Source organism: Alligator mississippiensis, chromosome 12 (genome assembly GCF_030867095.1).
Source record: "Alligator mississippiensis isolate rAllMis1 chromosome 12, rAllMis1, whole genome shotgun sequence".
In the NCBI taxonomy this organism is placed as follows: Eukaryota; Metazoa; Chordata; order Crocodylia; family Alligatoridae; genus Alligator; species Alligator mississippiensis.
Window position 1 is genome coordinate 10921502 of NC_081835.1, and position 17242 is coordinate 10938743.

Sequence of the window (17242 nt, forward strand, 5' to 3'; positions counted from 1 at the left end):
CGTGACTTCTCTGTTTGCTTTTGTTGGTCCTGCTCCCTGTGCTCTGAAGAAGTGCCATTTCTTCTTTGCTAACTACAGTGGTCTTACAAAAATAAATCATTTGAAAAGCCTGGGGGAAAGAAAATACGGAGCTGTGACACATGGGAACTTTTTGTGTAAGAGCGGCAGAAGAAGAAACAGAGTCATTGATTTATTGATAAGGGTTTATTTATGCCACACAGGAAGATAAAAATGTTGTAAATGGGATAATTTTGCCTGAAATTTAAGCCACAGCCTGAAACCCTTTATCTAACCTAAGAGCAGTATGAAGCCAAATATTCGCTCTTTTTTTCCCATTTTTGCAGTTCTTTTTATTTTAGGATAGCACCTCTGTGCATATCACTGAATTAACCTAACAATATTACTTTTTATGCTTCTAATAAGTGTGCATTTTTGCATTTGGAAGAATAATGATCAAAACTGTGAGGCAGTCAATCCACTAAGTAGTTGCCAAGCAGCTTGTGAAGGATAAATTGAAATTTCCCATCTGAAATGTAACCCTATTGTCCAGCTAGCGATGGAGAATTGAACAAGCTAACTGTTTAATAAGGTTGTATTATGTGATCATTTTCCCCCTGGCATTTTCCTCTGATAAATTAGATGTGACTAGACCTGACGGGGCTCCCATTTAAACTCAGGATGTTGGAAGGTTTTAGGATTCTAATGATACATGAAAATCTACAGCTCCCCGGAGGGCTGAGGGTGGCAAAGTGAATTCTGAAGGGCAGGGAAGAGGTAGTCTTTCCTCTTCTTTCCACATGCCTCTACCAGTGATAGCTATGGCCACATAAGTATGATAAGGGGCAGAGAGAAATATATCCTCTAAATGATATAGATCTTTATAAACCAAAGCCAGTTCTTTAAATCCAGCATCCTATATATAGCCATCTAGTGGAAAATACCAGTGCTGTGTGCCCCATGCAGGATACTGCACTTATGATAACCAAGCTGCCTCATCTTTTGGCCTCTGAATGGATTACACCTTACCGTTCTTTTGGTTTTGTAATGCATCTGAAATAAATTATCTTATTCCCCTTACTAAGTACATAAGTCCGTCTAATAAAGTGAGTATAGAGGGGAATGTGATGAGACCTCTAAGTTGCACGCTTATATAAGAAACAATGGGCACGTCTACACGAGACTTTTACTATGGAGCCGACTAATAAACTCCACAGTGAAATGTCACTGTCTGCATGTGTGATGCTATTAGGCCAGAGTAAACTAATTAACTCCACCATAGCCTAATACTGCTAGACACAAGTACTATCTTACGGCAGAGTTATTTACGCTTCTGCAACGCACGTGTAGGTGCTGATAGGGCTGACTGCGGCATGAGGGTACTACAGTGCAGGGGCTACTTACCTCCCAGCTAGCCCCACACTGAAACACCGGTATGCCCCAGCCAGCCCCTCTGCAGCATGTTGAGCTGGGTCGGAGCAGCCCTGAGCTGGCAAGCTGACCCTCCAGACCCTCTGCCGGCTGGGGCTGCTCCGCCCCAGCTCAACTTGTGGCAGTCCCAGGCACACGTGCAAATATTGCTCCTGGGAGCAGTAAACTACAGCTCAAACTGCACTGGAGTTTATTGCTCTGCCTTAACTGCACGTGTAGATGTGCCCAGTGGGAACATAGTTGGGCTTGGGAACATTGGGATCCTGCCACTGTCTTTAATAGACTGAGATTGAAGCCTGTAATCTATGCAGTATCATCCATTTTTCACAAACATTACCTATCTCACCCAGTCAATAAAATGTCATTAAATTGCAGTTCTGGCTGATTTTTTTTCTCCCTATCCCTAGATTCCAAGTGAAGCAGAGGACATTTCTTTCCAAATATATGCAATATGACGTGATGATGTTTGTTTTCAACTGTATGTATATATTTTTTCCTATAGGTCCACCAGGCCCACCTGAAGCTGTGACAATAGATGAAATCACTGACACCACAGCTCAGTTGTCCTGGAGGCCAGGAGCAGATAATCACAGCCCCATTACTATGTACGTCATTCAAACAAGAACCCCATTTTCTGTGGGGTGGCAGGCAGTGAACACAGGTAAATGCAGCACTCGGTAGCAATGGAAGTAGGTTACGCTATGAAAGTATTCTTTTGCCATAAAGCATGATCAGTCAGTAGAAGTGTAAAGTACAGCTAAAGTTAACTACGCAGCCAGAAGCCAAGGGGTCACTTTAGTGAACATATACAGTTCTTCTAAACTTGTTTCAAGATTTGCCGAGCAAAAGAATTCAAGTGCTGTCAGTGGTATAACTCAGTTTTTCTCATGAATTTTTATGTTCTGTATTTTTACAAGAAGAATTTGTTTTCTCCTTTCAGTTATTACTTGCTGCTACATTGGGGATATACAGCAATATTCTGCAAAGGCATGCTTCAAATGATGGGCAGTATTATCTAACATGCCTTCTCTTTAGGTGAAATTGTTTTCCCAGCAGAGGAAATGTATATACCACTGTATAATTGTTCATGCTTACAGATGTTAATTTGACTCTGCTAACTATTGGGTGAGGCACAGTTTATAAAACAGAAAGTATCTTGAATTTCAAATGATACAATATGTGGATAAAGCCTTTGCTATATACATAAATTACTTCTTTAAGCACTTTTGTATAGTCAAATTGATATAGTCCCCTAGTGTTGATGCACTAACATCAGTATAGATGTGCTTTTAATGGTATAGCTATTCCAACATGGGAAGGTAAATATGCCATACTAGTATAAGGTATCTTCATACCAATATAATAGCATCCTACTTTTGCACCAATACACCTATATCTATATGAGTACAAATAAATCACGCAGGTAGCCAAACCAGTTATATAATAGTGTCTTGTTCTTCATTCTTCTTCATTTGAGTCCAGAAAGTACTTTACAAGATGGGACAGGATCACAATAGCCACGGAGAGACAGGATCACTATTGCTGGGGAGGATGAGGTGGGGGACCTGACATTCAAAGCTCATCTAGCATGCTAGTGGCCAAGCCATGAGCAGAACCCATGTCCCCAGAGTCCCAGGCCGGTGCTCCATTCTTCATATAGCGCTACAGAAAATGTGCAATTTGTTATGTTTGAAAGAGGCACGATCAGGATGCAAGCAGGGAGGATGTAAAGTTTTGTTTTGTTGCATTTTGTTTTAACTGTAGCTTTCCTTGCTGTAGGCACGTTACTTGTGTGCAGCCTCCCTCACTTTCCCAAGAGCTAACAAAATCTACAAATACGAAAGAAAGTGGATGGCTCAGTTATGCTGGTCTCACTCACTGCATTCAAGATAGTCCCCCTTGTTTTAAAGGCTTTAAGATGCAGCTTGTTGCTCAAGCAATCACTGCTATATTAAATGCCTGAATCTAATTGTTTCTAATGGCTAAAACCCCTCTCCTGACCTGCGGATGTCTTTTAGTTCCAGAGATCATTGATGGGCGAACCTTCACCGCAACGGTGGTGGGCTTAAACCCTTGGGTTGAGTATGAATTCCGAGTGGTGGCAGCCAATCTTATTGGGATTGGGGAACCAAGCAGACCGTCAGAGAAAAGAAGAACAGAAGAGGCTCGTAAGTAGCTGCGGGGAAACCCCTGAAAGTCTTGTCAAAATAATACTTTTTCAGAAGCTTTAAACTCTCTAGGATGAGGGTGAGACATCCTTCATTTTCCTTCTGTCCCTGGCTTGGCATTCACAAGCTGCACACATAAATAGAAATGATAGCGCTAATAAAACAAATGAGAAATGAGAGGGGGTTTGTTTATCAGACTTTACTAGTGAAGGATGATTAGACAGACTTCCCCGTTCCCATGTCCTGCATAGCCTTTATAGTGGGGCATTTAAAGGCAGGGCTCAGTTCAACTTCCACTAAGGTACAATGGATCAGAGATGTGGATCAGGATAGTAGTTCCTGTGCTGTCCCTGTGTAGGGGGTTGGACTAGGTGGCCTTTGAGATCTTTTCCAAACCCTGTAATTCTGTGATTTGACCACAGCTCTCAGGAGTGTCGGGTGTGCTTTGTTTATATAAGCCTGAAGACAAGAGAAGCTATTCTGATTTATTGTTATAATCAGCTATCGTTATAGAGCAGCCTTTGCACTCCCTTGATCCAGGTCTGTTTTATGGCTTTCAGCAAAATGTAGATGGCTGGGGATCTGGGCTGTAGCAGTGCCGGGAATCTCAAGCAGTGAGGGCTGTGGTTGCACCCTTGGTCTGTCCCTACCTTCCAGCACCAGTGCAGTACATCTCTTGCACCAAGACTTAAAAGGGGGGCTTTGAAGACAGCTCTGTGGATCCCTAAAATCCCTGCATTTTTGACAGCCTCTTACAGCTTCTTTTGTCCTTTGATCCAAGCATAAAGTGGTCAGAGCAGGTGGGCAGGATCCTCATCCAGATATTGCTTTAGCTACATGTTAAATCTTATAGTTCTTGCTTTGTCTTGATTCACACAAAAATGACTGTGAGATTTGGCCCTAAATTAGATTTGCTCTGGTTTTGAAAGTGAATCAAATGGGTTCTTTGAACCGCAAAATAATCATTTGTGTTTCCAGTGATAACCTACTCTCGCTTTTTTTTTTTTCTCCTGCAGTTCCTGAAGTCACCCCAGCTAATGTCAGTGGAGGTGGAGGGAGCAAGTCAGAGCTGGTCATTACATGGGAGGTAAATGAAGCTTAAATATGCATCTGTGTTATAGTACACAGCCACTTACCTGGTTCTGATCTACACTGGTTTTATCCCAGTGTATTTTCACAGACTCTGGTGGAGTTACTCTTGACTTTTATCTCTCTATAAAAAAGCAACATTCAGTCATCCAGTTTAGCCAGATAAATACAGTCCCTTCTTTCAGGACCCCTCCCAGGCAACAGACCCAATGGAGACCCATTTGTGCAAGGGGTGGAGCTGCCAGCAAATGGGCTATGTAGGGCATGCGAGCTCAGTTCTGCACGTAAGAGTAGAGGTGGCAAGCCGTGCTTGGGCTGGAAGAGGGAGTGGGTTTGGGGAATAGATCCTGCGTTAAGGACCTGTAAGACCTGCACAGCCGGAGTCCTGCTCCTCTGTACATCTCCTATTCAGGTAAGCCTGGTGTAAAAATTATCTTGCTGCGAGGCACCAACTTACTCTGGAGCTGTGGACCACTGTTACAAGGACTTCAGCCCTTGCGCTTTAGGCTTCATCTCTACAAAGCCTTTGGCTACCCACATTTCCAGTGGCAGACAATAGCTGACACTGCCAACCTGCTAGAGTACGTACCTAGGCACTGTGGGCCTTCTAGCGCAGCTCCAGTCAGCAACTTGCCTTAGGGCCCAAGGTGTACGCTGAGAAAGCAACACCATCAGAAGGGATTGTGTCAGCCATAAAGGTGCAGGAGGGTCTGCACGTGCTTTCTGCTTGGTACTGGGTGGTGGCAGAAGCCTTACTCTGCTCAGCAGAGGCAAAGTAACTCTGCTGGCAGCTGAGAGGGTCCTGCCACCGCAGAAGAACTTGGGCTATGAACAACACACCAAGATTTTCTGACAAAACTGGAGAAATGTTGGCAAAACTCTATAGTGTAGACTAAGCATTAGCTTTGTTAAATAACAGCAAGTGATCTGGAGGTCTATAATGGTGCACCACATTAAGTGCTAACACAAGCTTTATTTCACTCAATCACAAAGACAGCAGAAGATGATAACACAGATGAAAAATGCTTAATATTCTTGAAGGCAGTTGGGGCTGAGTGTTAGCTGCTTTGTTGGCACTTACTTTCATATGGCAGGGAAAGGTATTTGAGGTTCAAGTCTTTTCCTTGTCATTAGCTCCATTAGATTTCATGCAGCCCACATTTAGTACTACTTCTGAGCACCCTGACAGACATGAGTATTTTTTAAGGTCATTAGAAACCTTGCTACACAGCTCAGCGTGTGGAATTTCATCCTCCCTTGGACTAATTAGTTCCACCGCGTCTCTTACAGATTCTCAAAGACGTTTTAAAAACGTGTCTTAGAGAAATGTCAGGAACGTCAGGCATGACTTTGAACCTTTTGAATCATTTGCAAGAACCTTAATTTAGGTTCCTCTAAAATGATCAAAATTGTAATATTTTTCTAGAATTATTTTTAAATCCATAAATGATTGAGTAGAAAGCACTCATAGAAAGTCATTTTTCTTTGGCCCCAATTTACACATTGGACATACTTAAGTCCCATTTACTTTGGTGGGATTTAAGCACATAATTAAGTGCTGTCCTGCATCAGGTTACTGAATTGGGACATTTATTTCTCATACTCCTTTTCCAATTAAAATATAAGACTAGGTAATTGCGGCCTGAACAAACGTGACCTGAAGGTGACACCACTTCTCCTAGACATGACACATCATTTGCCTGCCATTCTCCATCATATTTATGACAAGTCACTCACTGGCATCTTACATTTTTTAATATGTCTCATGTTATACAAGATCTGAATGCTAAATACATGTGGTTTTTGTCAGCTTGTATAAGCAATGGAGCGACATGTCGATACAGCTGTGCAGGCAAGGTTGGGAGTTGCCCTGCAGATCTCATTTACTTGGGATATGCAAAAGTGATAGGTGCTGTAGAAAAGTCTAATACGGGTAGACAGTTGTGTGTCAAGCAAAACATGGCTCAGAATATTTTATACAGGGACTCACATAGGACTTAAGAGAACGAGGAGCTGCTTTGCATATCTTAAGTCAGTAGACACGCTGGCTAATTATTAGCTGTTTGTGCTGAACTACCGTTGTTTTCTGTTTTGGATATGCCCTTTAAGATGGAGGTGGTTTCAAGACAACAGTCAAGCAATGGAAAGCATGCAGGAAATCAATCTGTGCTATAGCTGCGACTGCTGATTTTTCTGTGATCTGCCTTACAGACGGTGCCCGAAGAACTGCAGAATGGAGGTGGCTTTGGTTATGTGGTGGCCTTCAGACCATTTGGCACAGTGAGCTGGATGCAGACCGTAGTAGCTTCTCCTGATGCCTCTAGATACGTGTTTCGAAATGAGAGCTTGCCCCCGTTCTCTCGCTATGAGGTGAAAGTGGGAGTGTACAACAATAAAGGAGAAGGCTCGTTCAGTCCCGTCACGGTTGTATATTCTGCAGAAGAAGGTACAGCATTTTCTTCCTTTGTACTGTCCTGAACTGTGATTTGTGAGACTTGCTAACTGTTTTTGAAAGGGTTTAGTATCTACTCTGACACATCCTTTGGTATTTAATCCTTGCTGTGATTCATAATAAATGGCAAGTCATGACTAATTCTTTTGATAGTCATTAACATTAATCATAATGAAATCTTTTGATATTAATAGGGATGTAATATGCAATCTCAAAAGAATTCAGCTGAGATTTAGTATGAATTAATGTCCACTGATTAGAAAATGTTCCCCCTTGTCCCAATTACAATACACAGCGCCCTAGGTAAGTTTAGCAATGACATCTTATTATTTCTTACACAGTGAGGTGAAGTCTTACAAAGGGCTGGAAACAAAAATTTGGGTGGCGTGACTCCATCCTCTTGCAGTGAGGAATAAACCTAAAGCTGGTAACTAAGCTGAGCACAGAGCTAACCTACAGGTATATCTTTTTCCCCATTTGTGCATTTAGAGCCCAACAGAGCTCCGACCAGTGTCTTTGCCAGAAGTCTCTCTGCTTCAGACATTGAAGTTTCTTGGGCTCCTCCACGTGAGAATCAGAGTAAAGGAAGGATCCAGGGTTATGAGGTATGAAATGCAGTTCCAGGCTGGAATAGGTCCAGTGCTGATCATCAATGATGTCTATTAATGGAGAGTTCTCTAAACAAGACCTATTACGCTGCCGTTGCAGCATAATGATGGACCAACTCAGTTCTTGCTTTCTGATGGTTTGGGATTCTGGTTTTAAGGTACCAGGTTAGACAGCAGCCCTCCCTGAAGACTTGTGGAGAGCGCAAGATCCTGCAGTCTGGGTCGTTAAGTGAAAAACCGAGGTCTCTACATTGTTTTGTTTTCTCCTTTGCAGCAATCAAAAATACTGACCTCTGAGTTTATGGACAGAAATCAGCATTTCCAATTATTGTGGTCTTTTCTAAAATGGAAGAAAAAAAGCAAGATTTACAGAGATGAGCCAGAACATTGTCCTAATGAGGTTTTCACTTCCGGGATGGTGAATGGCCCCTTTCCATTTGACAGTAATTAAGGCCATGTTAACCAGACAGATAAACTTTACATTATTAACCTCAGAATTTCACTAACTGCAGTACCAGGGCTATAAAGAATCAAGACATGGATAGGCTCAATTATATTAAGTAGGTAAATATTCCCAAGTGATTAGCCACTAGTTGAGCTCTTGTGGTTGTTTTTGTTAGAAGAATGTGATAATAGAATCAGCTGTTTCTTTGGTGCACACGTGTTTATTTCCAAAGAATGAGCACAGACTCGTTTCTCTGAAGATAGCAGGACTCAAACAATACAAGGCAATATTTTTACCCACACTTCTAAGCCCCAGTCCTTCTGGCACGCTACCCAAAAGAGCACTCTCAGCTTTTTCTCAGCATCATGCTACAAGTTGTTCTCTACCTGTGATGCTTCTATCTTCTCTCTGTTCCTCTGCAGTTTTCCTTATGCTTTTGTACACACACATACACACCCACTTATACACACACAAGTCCATACACACCCACACACACACACAGCCCCATCCAAGACCAAGCCCAGTGCTCAGCTTCTAATGAAATCACTCATATAGCTTCAGTATCCAAACCAGCGATTGTGCGGCTGTGTTATAAGCAGTTGCTCCTATTGTTTCAAGCCGTCCTGTTCCATGAAGAAGCCAAATTGCCTCTTCTATTTACCCTGAATTTAGGGCAGCTGTTGCACCTGCTAGCTTGAATAAGGTTAACAAAATGTAGCAGAGGAGAAAGTGGTAAGGTTTAGGGTTTGTCTATGTGGCAGTCATTGCGGCTCATACTCAAGCTCACTAAGTAGACATACACCTGCAAAGATGAATAACTCTGTGGGTAACACTGAAATAATTCCCCTGAGTATTTCATTTACTGCAGTACCATGGCCATAAGGAATTAAGACCTAGACAGGTTTTGTTATGTTGTACTTAGGAGACAAGTATACCTGTTCTGTTTTTCAGGTTCGATACTGGAAGCATGATGAGAAGGAAGAAAATGCTAAAAAAGTCAGAACTATTGGTAATTGGACATCTACAAAAATTGCTAACTTGAGAGGCAGTGCATTGTATCATTTAGCTGTGAAGGCGTATAACACTGCAGGGACAGGCCCGTCCAGTGCCACAGTCAACGTCACTACCAAAAAGCCCCGTGAGTACCTCTTGTGACAGAGTACAGTCTGACTCTGGTAGACCAGCAAGTAATTCCCTTTTGAGATTTTCAGAGTCAAAGGTGCCTTGAAATTTTTCTTTGGCTGCGTTCTTCCTGCGGAAATTTGTGGGAGACGAGTCGGCGGGGGGAAGGGGATGGAAAACTTGCTTTGTTTTGCTTGTTGTATGTCTCTTCAAGCAAACGGCATGCAAAACTGGAAGGCACTGCCATGCAGGGAAGTTAAATATTTATCTGGTCATTCATGAGGGGCAGCTCTTCTGGTCACGAGCATGTCAAGTAACCAACTGGATCTGTGTTCATTCGGGGCACTGTGTTGTGTCAGACCTTTGCTGACCTTGAAGACGCAACTCAGTGCAACAGCTTGTTAACTTGCACAGGCTTCTGTGCATGCTCAGCTATGGGAGTGGAGGCTATGTAAGCACTAGGATGGATAAAGCCAAAAAATGTATTAACGTAATACCTTGTATGCTTTAATATAGCCCCAAGTCAACCTCCTGGAAATATCATATGGAATTCATCTGACTCCAAAATTATATTGACCTGGGATCAAGTAAAAGCACTGGATAATGAATCCGAAGTGAGAGGATACAAAGTGAGTCATTTCTTAGTGTGGACATCTAAGAATGGTTATTTATATTATCTGCCCCTCGATGCCTGTAGTGTGTGGATCTCATTGGTATGATACATCTGCCCCTGTATTGACAGAATTAATTTTGGGATAAGTATATAAATGAGGTTGATTTTGGGGTTTGTTTGTTACAAAGAGCAGTATGGTGGGTATCGTATTGTTTATACCAGGGTTTTCAACCTGTGGTCTGCGGACCCTTGGGGATCCACAGACAGTGTCTAAGGGGTCCACAAAAGATGACTATGATCAATCAAAAGTAAGTGAACACCCACACTTACAACACTTACAACTTTTAAAGGAGGTCCACACCTCCTTTAAAAAAAATGTAGGGGTCTGCAAATGAAAAAAAGGTTGAAAACTACTGTCTGGTGCTAAGCAAGAATCACTCTATGTCTTATTACACCGCCTGTTATAGCTTCTGAAATGAATACAACATCAGTTTGCCTTGGGGAGTACCCAGGAGGACTATTATGGGTTAAAGTAGCTAACTGTGAGGCCTACTAATAGGTCATTTCAATCCCAGAGATACTCACCATAGCCAAGGAAGATTTAGACTCCAGAGTACTTAAACAAAGGCTATGAAACAATCCTTGCATTATTTTTTGTACTTCTGCCATGCAGGGGTTATGAGCAGTTTGTAGCATGGATTGCTCCTGCCCTTGCTGGAAACCTGCCTGTGGCTGAAATAGGCTCAGCCATTTCATATAAGTATGCAAATGTTATTTGTAAAACCAAAGCCAAGAGAAAAGGAGTGAAGTCCTCATTAGTAGCAATTTGGGTAGGAAATTCTTGAGAGAAAAATCTTGGGCACAATTCAGCCCTGGAGTTTGTCATCTTAAACTAAAACTTAATTTAGTCCAGTGAAAATGGAGATGGCAACTGCCAGCAGTTACACTGAGTGTTGGGCTTTGCAAAGTAACTTGAAATCATCAAGAAACTCACTGAGCTTAAGATTGTATTTGGAACATGAAGCTCAAACCAGGTTCATTTTCATTCATGAACCTGAACAAATACCATGCATGCAAATTGAGGAAGTATGAGTTGGATGAATGGGCTGTAAGGTGGATAGAAAACTGACTGGATCGTCAGGCTCAGAGGGTAATAGTCAATGGTGTGATGTCTAACTGGCAGCTGGTATCTGGTAGAGTGCTCCAGGGGTCAGTCCTGGGACTGGTTCTCCTCAACATCTTCTTTAGTGACCTGAAAAATGACATAGAGCACACCCTCAGCAAGTTCACAGATGACACTACGCTGTGGGGGTGGGGGTAGTAGATACGCTGGACAGTAGAGTTAGGATTCAGAGAGACCTAGACAAATCTGAGGCTTGGACCAAAAGAAATCTGAGGTTCAGTAAGGACAAGTGCAAAGCCCTGCACTTAGGACAGAACAAATCCCATGCACCGGTACAGGCTGGGGGCTGACTGGCTGGGCAGCAGCTCTGCAGGAAAGGACCTAGGGGTGACAGTGGACAATAAGTTGAATAGGACCAGCAGTGTGCCCCTGTTGCCCAAAAGGCTAATGGCATGCTAGACTGCATTGGTAGATGTGTTGCCAGTAGGTCAAGTGAAGTGATTCTTCCCCTCTATACAGCACTAGCAAGGCCACATCTGGAGTCCTGTGTCCAGTTTTGGGCCCCCCACTACAGAAAGGATATGGACAAGTTGGAGAGAGTCCAGTGGAGGGCAATGAAAATGGCTAGGAGCACACAACTTCTGAGGAGAGGGTGAGGGACTGGGCTTATTTGATCTGCAGAAGAGAAGACTGAGATGGGATTTAATAGCTGCCTTCAACTCCCTGCAAGGGGGTGCAGAGAGGATGGAGCTGGACTGTCCTCAGTGGTGGCAGATGACAGAACAAGGAGCAGTGGGCTCAAGTTGCAGCAAAGGAAGTTTAGATTACATATTAGGAGAAACTTTCTCACTAGGAGGGTAATAAAGCACTGGAACAGGTTACTCAGAGAAGAGGTGGACTCTCCACCCTTGGAGGTTTTTAAGACCCAGGTTTTTAAGACAAAGTTTTGGCTGGGATGATATAGTTGGGGATAATCCTGCTTTGAGCAGGGGGTTGGAAGGCCTCCTGACGTCCGTTTTCTATGATTCTGTGATCTCTGAAGAAATGTGAATCACTATTGTATGGGCAAAACTCAGGATTTCCTCACAGTTGCTATCCCATCAACAGTTTTGGTCATATTTTCACAAATATTCAAACCCAAAGTCAAATGGTAGAAAAGATGCTTTCATAACTCTTGTGAAAACAGACCTCATCTAGCAGCGTCTCTGAAGTTTCTCTTTTTATTTAGTATTCCAGTTGCTTAACAACATGACAGTACTGGTAGCAGAGAATAAAAGCATCTTTTAAAAAAAGTATATTATATCTGATGTCTTGATTTATATCCTAAATTAGTTGAATTTCCAGATCTTAGGGAAAAAACCAGAAGGTAAATCAAAGAAGCAATTTATTCCAGGGAGCTAGTTGTGACACTGCATTGAATACACCAAACTAGTTTTTTGAAGAACAGCAATATGAAGTTTTGACATTTCTAAATAAGCCTCAGGATTTATTTTAGCTTGATCATTAGTATGGAGTAAGGTGACACTGAATTTGATGTCTCAGGTGGCTAGAATTGAGGAAGGATGCTTATGAATCTTTCCAATTTAAGGAGACTAACATTCAGCTCCTTGCATTAAGAGGATATAAATTAAGGTGGCTTCATGCTATACGAGGGGGAAATTCAAAATGTAAAGTCCTTGCAGTGAAACTAATTGATTCTGAATAAGGAATATATGTACCTAGGTAGCATTTGGTATAGAAGGGTTATCTATGATGAGAAGCCAGAGCAGAATCAGTGTATTTTTTTGCCTTTTCCAGTCGAAGCCCTCTCCCTTCTGTCACCCCCTCCCCCAATGTCCCGGTGAATAAAGAGCACAACAATGCCTGTTCTGATGACTGACCCATAAATTAGATTGCATTTTTGAAGTACACCGGCCTAGCTAGAGCTGACTGCAAGGGAAAGCTGCTGAAATTGCTCCCAGCTGATGGGAAAATGAAGTTTAATCAAGCGGAGAGGCAGAGGTGCTCTGCTGATTACAAAGGCTGCTGCTGGGTGGCATGCAGCTTTCCGACACGGCTACATATCAGAGTACCAACAAGCGCAGCTTCCACCGCAGGCAGCCGGCAGTGCCCAGTGGCTTCCCGGCATCACAAAGGGAAGAGTTTACCAAGGTAGCTTCTCACTGGCCCCGCACATCAGGTTCAGACCAGTGTTTCTGTAGGATATTGCACTTCTGACGCGATTAGAGACTATTCAGTAGAACCCAAGGGAAAAAATAAACCGGAATGGTAAATCTTCCGTCTGTTGGGGAGATCATCGTTTTAATTGCTTCTGCTTCCCCCGCGTGCTGCAGGTTTTATACAGATGGAACAGACAAAGCAGTACATCTGTAATAGAAACAAATAAAACATCTGTGGAGCTTTCTTTGCCTTTTGATGAAGATTACATCATAGAAATAAAGCCATTTAGTGACGGAGGTGATGGCAGCAGCAGTGAACAAATCCGAATTCCAAAGATAACAAGTAAGGATGTTGTCCTGTTTTATTTTGTGCTTGGGCCCATGGTTTTGTTGGAGGGGAGGGAAGCATTGAGACCATGAAGTGCAGCACACAGTATATTGAGCGATGTTTCTGTTGGCTTCCTGTTTCTTGCATGCTTATGAGCTCTCAATAGCACACTTCGCATGAACAAAATGGCAATTTGCAACCATAAAGGACAGTTTTATACAAGCAAACTGAAGCAGTCAAGCAAAATAGTGGCAGGCAACTGATGCAACCAGCACCGTATGTTGGCAGCTGTCTTTGCAGAGTGACAATAAATGAGATAGGAGCCTAAGTGACAGGGCTCAGGTTCAGTGCTGAGCTTTCCCACATTTTGTGGACATTCACCTCCAGGGGTTTGGTTTCACCCTCTCTCAGAAATAAACTACATTCAACAGTATAATCAGTGTTTAGAGTTTCAAGGCTCTCCCTCCCTCTCACCCCTTTCCGTCCTTCTCTGGATTTTCTCATTGTTATTACTGGCCGTGATAGTCTCTTCAGTAGCAATCTATTAAATATATTGTTCCACCGCACTTCATGGCAAGAAAGTCTAAAATGTGGTGTATAGAGCTTATTGCTGTATAGGCCTACGCTTAAATACAGGTATTTGCTTAGAGAAATGAGGTTTAATATCAACGCCGAGGATCAAATTTTCATTTTCAGTAGAGGAACAAATATCATATTACCTGAAAGGAAACCTGAGGTGGCTGAAGTTCTTCCAAGCACAATGCCTGATTAAAAGTTTAAGGAGGTTTTGGTTGCGGACTGTTTAATCAGATTCTTCCTTCCTACTAGAATTACTACTCTTGGGCATTCAGCGTGATTAGCCACAGCGGGTACGTTTCTTTAGGAAGTTTGATCGGCCAGACTTTCATGCTATCTCATCATAAGGCTAGCGTAGGAAAATTCCCAGTCTTACTTCACACACTGACGAAACTTTGAGGAAATATCTAACATCTTTGGTCCTCATCCAAAATGACGTTGCACTCCATCTCCTCACCTGTTTGATCCCCGTGCTGCTATTACTTGCATGTGACCTCATCATTGTCCTTAAACAGCATGCCACTTTTCATGCCGCTGGGATGAATCTTGCTGTCCTTACTGTTTCTTCTCTTCTTTTCTCAGATGCATATGCTAGAGGCTCTGGGTCTTCAACTTCAAATGCTTGTACGTTGTCAGCCATCAGCACAATAATGATATCCCTCACAGCTAGATCAAGTTTATGACAAAAATTACATGAAGGACTTCTTGTTTATAATATAAGCAACATTTAGCTAGTTGTTTTGAAGACACCCAGTACTAAGTAATATTGTGGTTCAAGTACATCTTACTACTGGAAAAAATGTTTTATGCTTCTTTAGGAATGGCATTATACAGTACTTCCTCAAAGCAAATATAGCTTTGTCTGAAGTTTCCTTGGAAACTCTGCAATGCACTGAAGACATCTGTAATATGATGTTACCAAAGCAGTTTACATATGTCCTTATATGCATATTTTTTATTATATATTTAGTGTTTTATAGAATTTTTTAAAGTTAACATATGATGTAGATATTAATTTTTCCTCTGCTATAAAATGCTATGGACGACATGATCATAAAAATATTGTTTGGAATTTTTTCTTTTAGGATGAAGAGTCCAAAGTTGTTTGCAGTAAATTGGTTGCAAATTTATTGTACAGTTTTACAAGGGTGTACATTGGCAGAACTGTTTAGGACTTGGTTCTTAACTCCAGGCAGCTGTATTTAAATGGCCGTTATGATGATTCTTACGTTATATCAAGTGCTTTTAACATGCAGATTATTTTTTTCACTTTGGAACAGGTGACTAACCAAGGCAGATTTGAGGTAATTGTCCAGAACAGCTACAATCTTGAAAAATTAAATAGAATTTTGGTTGTTTGTGGACTATCGTACATATAGCCAATAATTTAACATCACATCGTGGGATTTCATTTTCCTGTATTGAAGTAGCTTTGTCTTTATCATAAGTAACATTAAATCAGATGTTAAAATTGTTGTTACTTTGCTGTAATCTCTTCTTCTAGTAGCATCAATCTAGTTATTACAGCAGATGAAGGACAAGAATCTGACCCTAGCTAGCCTGGTGAAAGTTGAGTGTAATTCCAGCTAAATTGGTGATGTTACTCTGGATATTTCACCAAGGAAATTATAACATAACTATGGCAACTCTAGAACTTCAAATGAATACCAGTTTTCTATGTTTCTTTTCCATGGACATTTTAAATGTGACTCGTCATTCTTCATAATTCAATTGCAATCTTAAATTGGTTTACATACTTGCATTTGGATCTAGGTGATTAACTGAATCTGAAAAATGTTTCTCATTGCTCATATGGCTTTCTCAAGTAGGATTTTTTTTCATGTTAAGTTTCAAGGTATCTTTGGGTGTATGGTCCCACAATAGTTGTGTGCTATAAAGTTTCTTTAGAAACTCTCCATAAAAGTCCAAGGTCTTAATAGAATCACAGTGGGAAATGACAGCATCCACAGCAAAATAATTCTTCTTTAGAAAGGAAATGTTTATTACTATGGGGTTTTTTGTAAGTTCACACAGACGGCATAATGCTAGTAAAAAGGCTGGAATTTTCTATAAAACTTTTCAAGTTGAAATGCGCTGCAGTGGTTTATTATTATTATTTTTCCTGATAGCTTGAATTTGCCTGTAACTTGTCTTTTTTGCTTACAAAACAATACAAGTTAACTTTTAAACCTTCTCAATATATTTATTCAGTAACTCATAATCGGGATTCCACTTGTGTAAAAGTCAGGGGTGTTAACCAGAGAAATATTGTCAGTATTTCAAGCTGTGTTCCTTTCTTAGTTTGATATGGTTACTTCTATGTAAAAAAACAAAAAAACCACAAAAACCAGAAAATGAAACAAAAAAAAAAAAAAGCCTATGTAGTTTTCTCCCTGGTGTAAATGATATTTATCAGTGATCTAGCAGATGTAATCTTTTTTTAAAGGTATTGGTAATAAATATTCTGTCATTTGTAAAGATACTTGTCTTTCAGAAGCATTTGTCCTATGTCCCTGATTATAACTTGTGACAAACTTTGACAATAGCGCTTACCTTCTTGGATTGTCCCTGACTGGAAAATGCAAAGTGAGAAGGGCCTTTGGAGTCCCACAGGCACTATGCAGAGGCAGAGAAATCAATTTACATGAAGTCTCTAGACAAATTCTGCTTCCTACAGTGACAAAAAGGTATCTGAGGACTGGATGAATTTTCGATGATTGAGTGCCCTTGCGTAGATAAGTGGCCCTTCAAAGCACATGTTGACTGCTGTGGTATATAGTAGAGTCTATCCTGATTAAGAATACCAGTGAGAATCACATTTGGAGATGGAAGGAAAAAGAGGGGGGGGAAAAGATGAAGCCACTCAAAAAGCCTCTTAAGCCCTATGAAAGCTCAAGGGGAAGATGCAAGCTACAAAACTTGAGCGACAGGTTGCTCCAGTAGGAAGGAATTGCAGTCCAAGCACAGGTGTCCGAATTTCTGCTACAAGTTTGTAGGCAGGGCAAACACATTCTAGCAGCTGAGATTACCTTTCTTCTGGTCCTTTTGGGAAGATTTATATGCTACATCAGGATATGTCACCTTTACTAGATTCCTTTGACATTATGCTCATCCGGTTCTCGCTATGTATG

General features: G+C 41.4%; 1 protein-coding gene across 10 annotated transcripts in view; it reads left to right on the forward strand.

Annotated features, from left to right (window-relative positions):
- CNTN4 (contactin 4) overlaps nucleotides 1-16591 on the forward strand; it is a 586961-nt gene extending 570370 nt beyond the window's left edge. For 9 of the 10 annotated variants that reach the window (XM_019499786.2, XM_019499789.2, XM_019499793.2 and 6 more), the window contains 9 exons: nucleotides 1931-2089; nucleotides 3447-3596; nucleotides 4613-4683; nucleotides 6897-7131; nucleotides 7627-7742; nucleotides 9142-9328; nucleotides 9829-9941; nucleotides 13382-13550; nucleotides 14694-16591. In XM_019499786.2, the coding sequence (XP_019355331.1) occupies nucleotides 1931-2089; nucleotides 3447-3596; nucleotides 4613-4683; nucleotides 6897-7131; nucleotides 7627-7742; nucleotides 9142-9328; nucleotides 9829-9941; nucleotides 13382-13550; nucleotides 14694-14794 (1301 nt within the window). In that variant the 3' untranslated portion in view covers nucleotides 14795-16591. The remainder of the gene's footprint in view (nucleotides 1-1930; nucleotides 2090-3446; nucleotides 3597-4612; nucleotides 4684-6896; nucleotides 7132-7626; nucleotides 7743-9141; nucleotides 9329-9828; nucleotides 9942-13381; nucleotides 13551-14693) is intronic. The other variant, XM_019499792.2, reaches the window with a different exon arrangement.
- The last annotated feature ends 651 nt before the right edge of the window (nucleotides 16592-17242 follow it).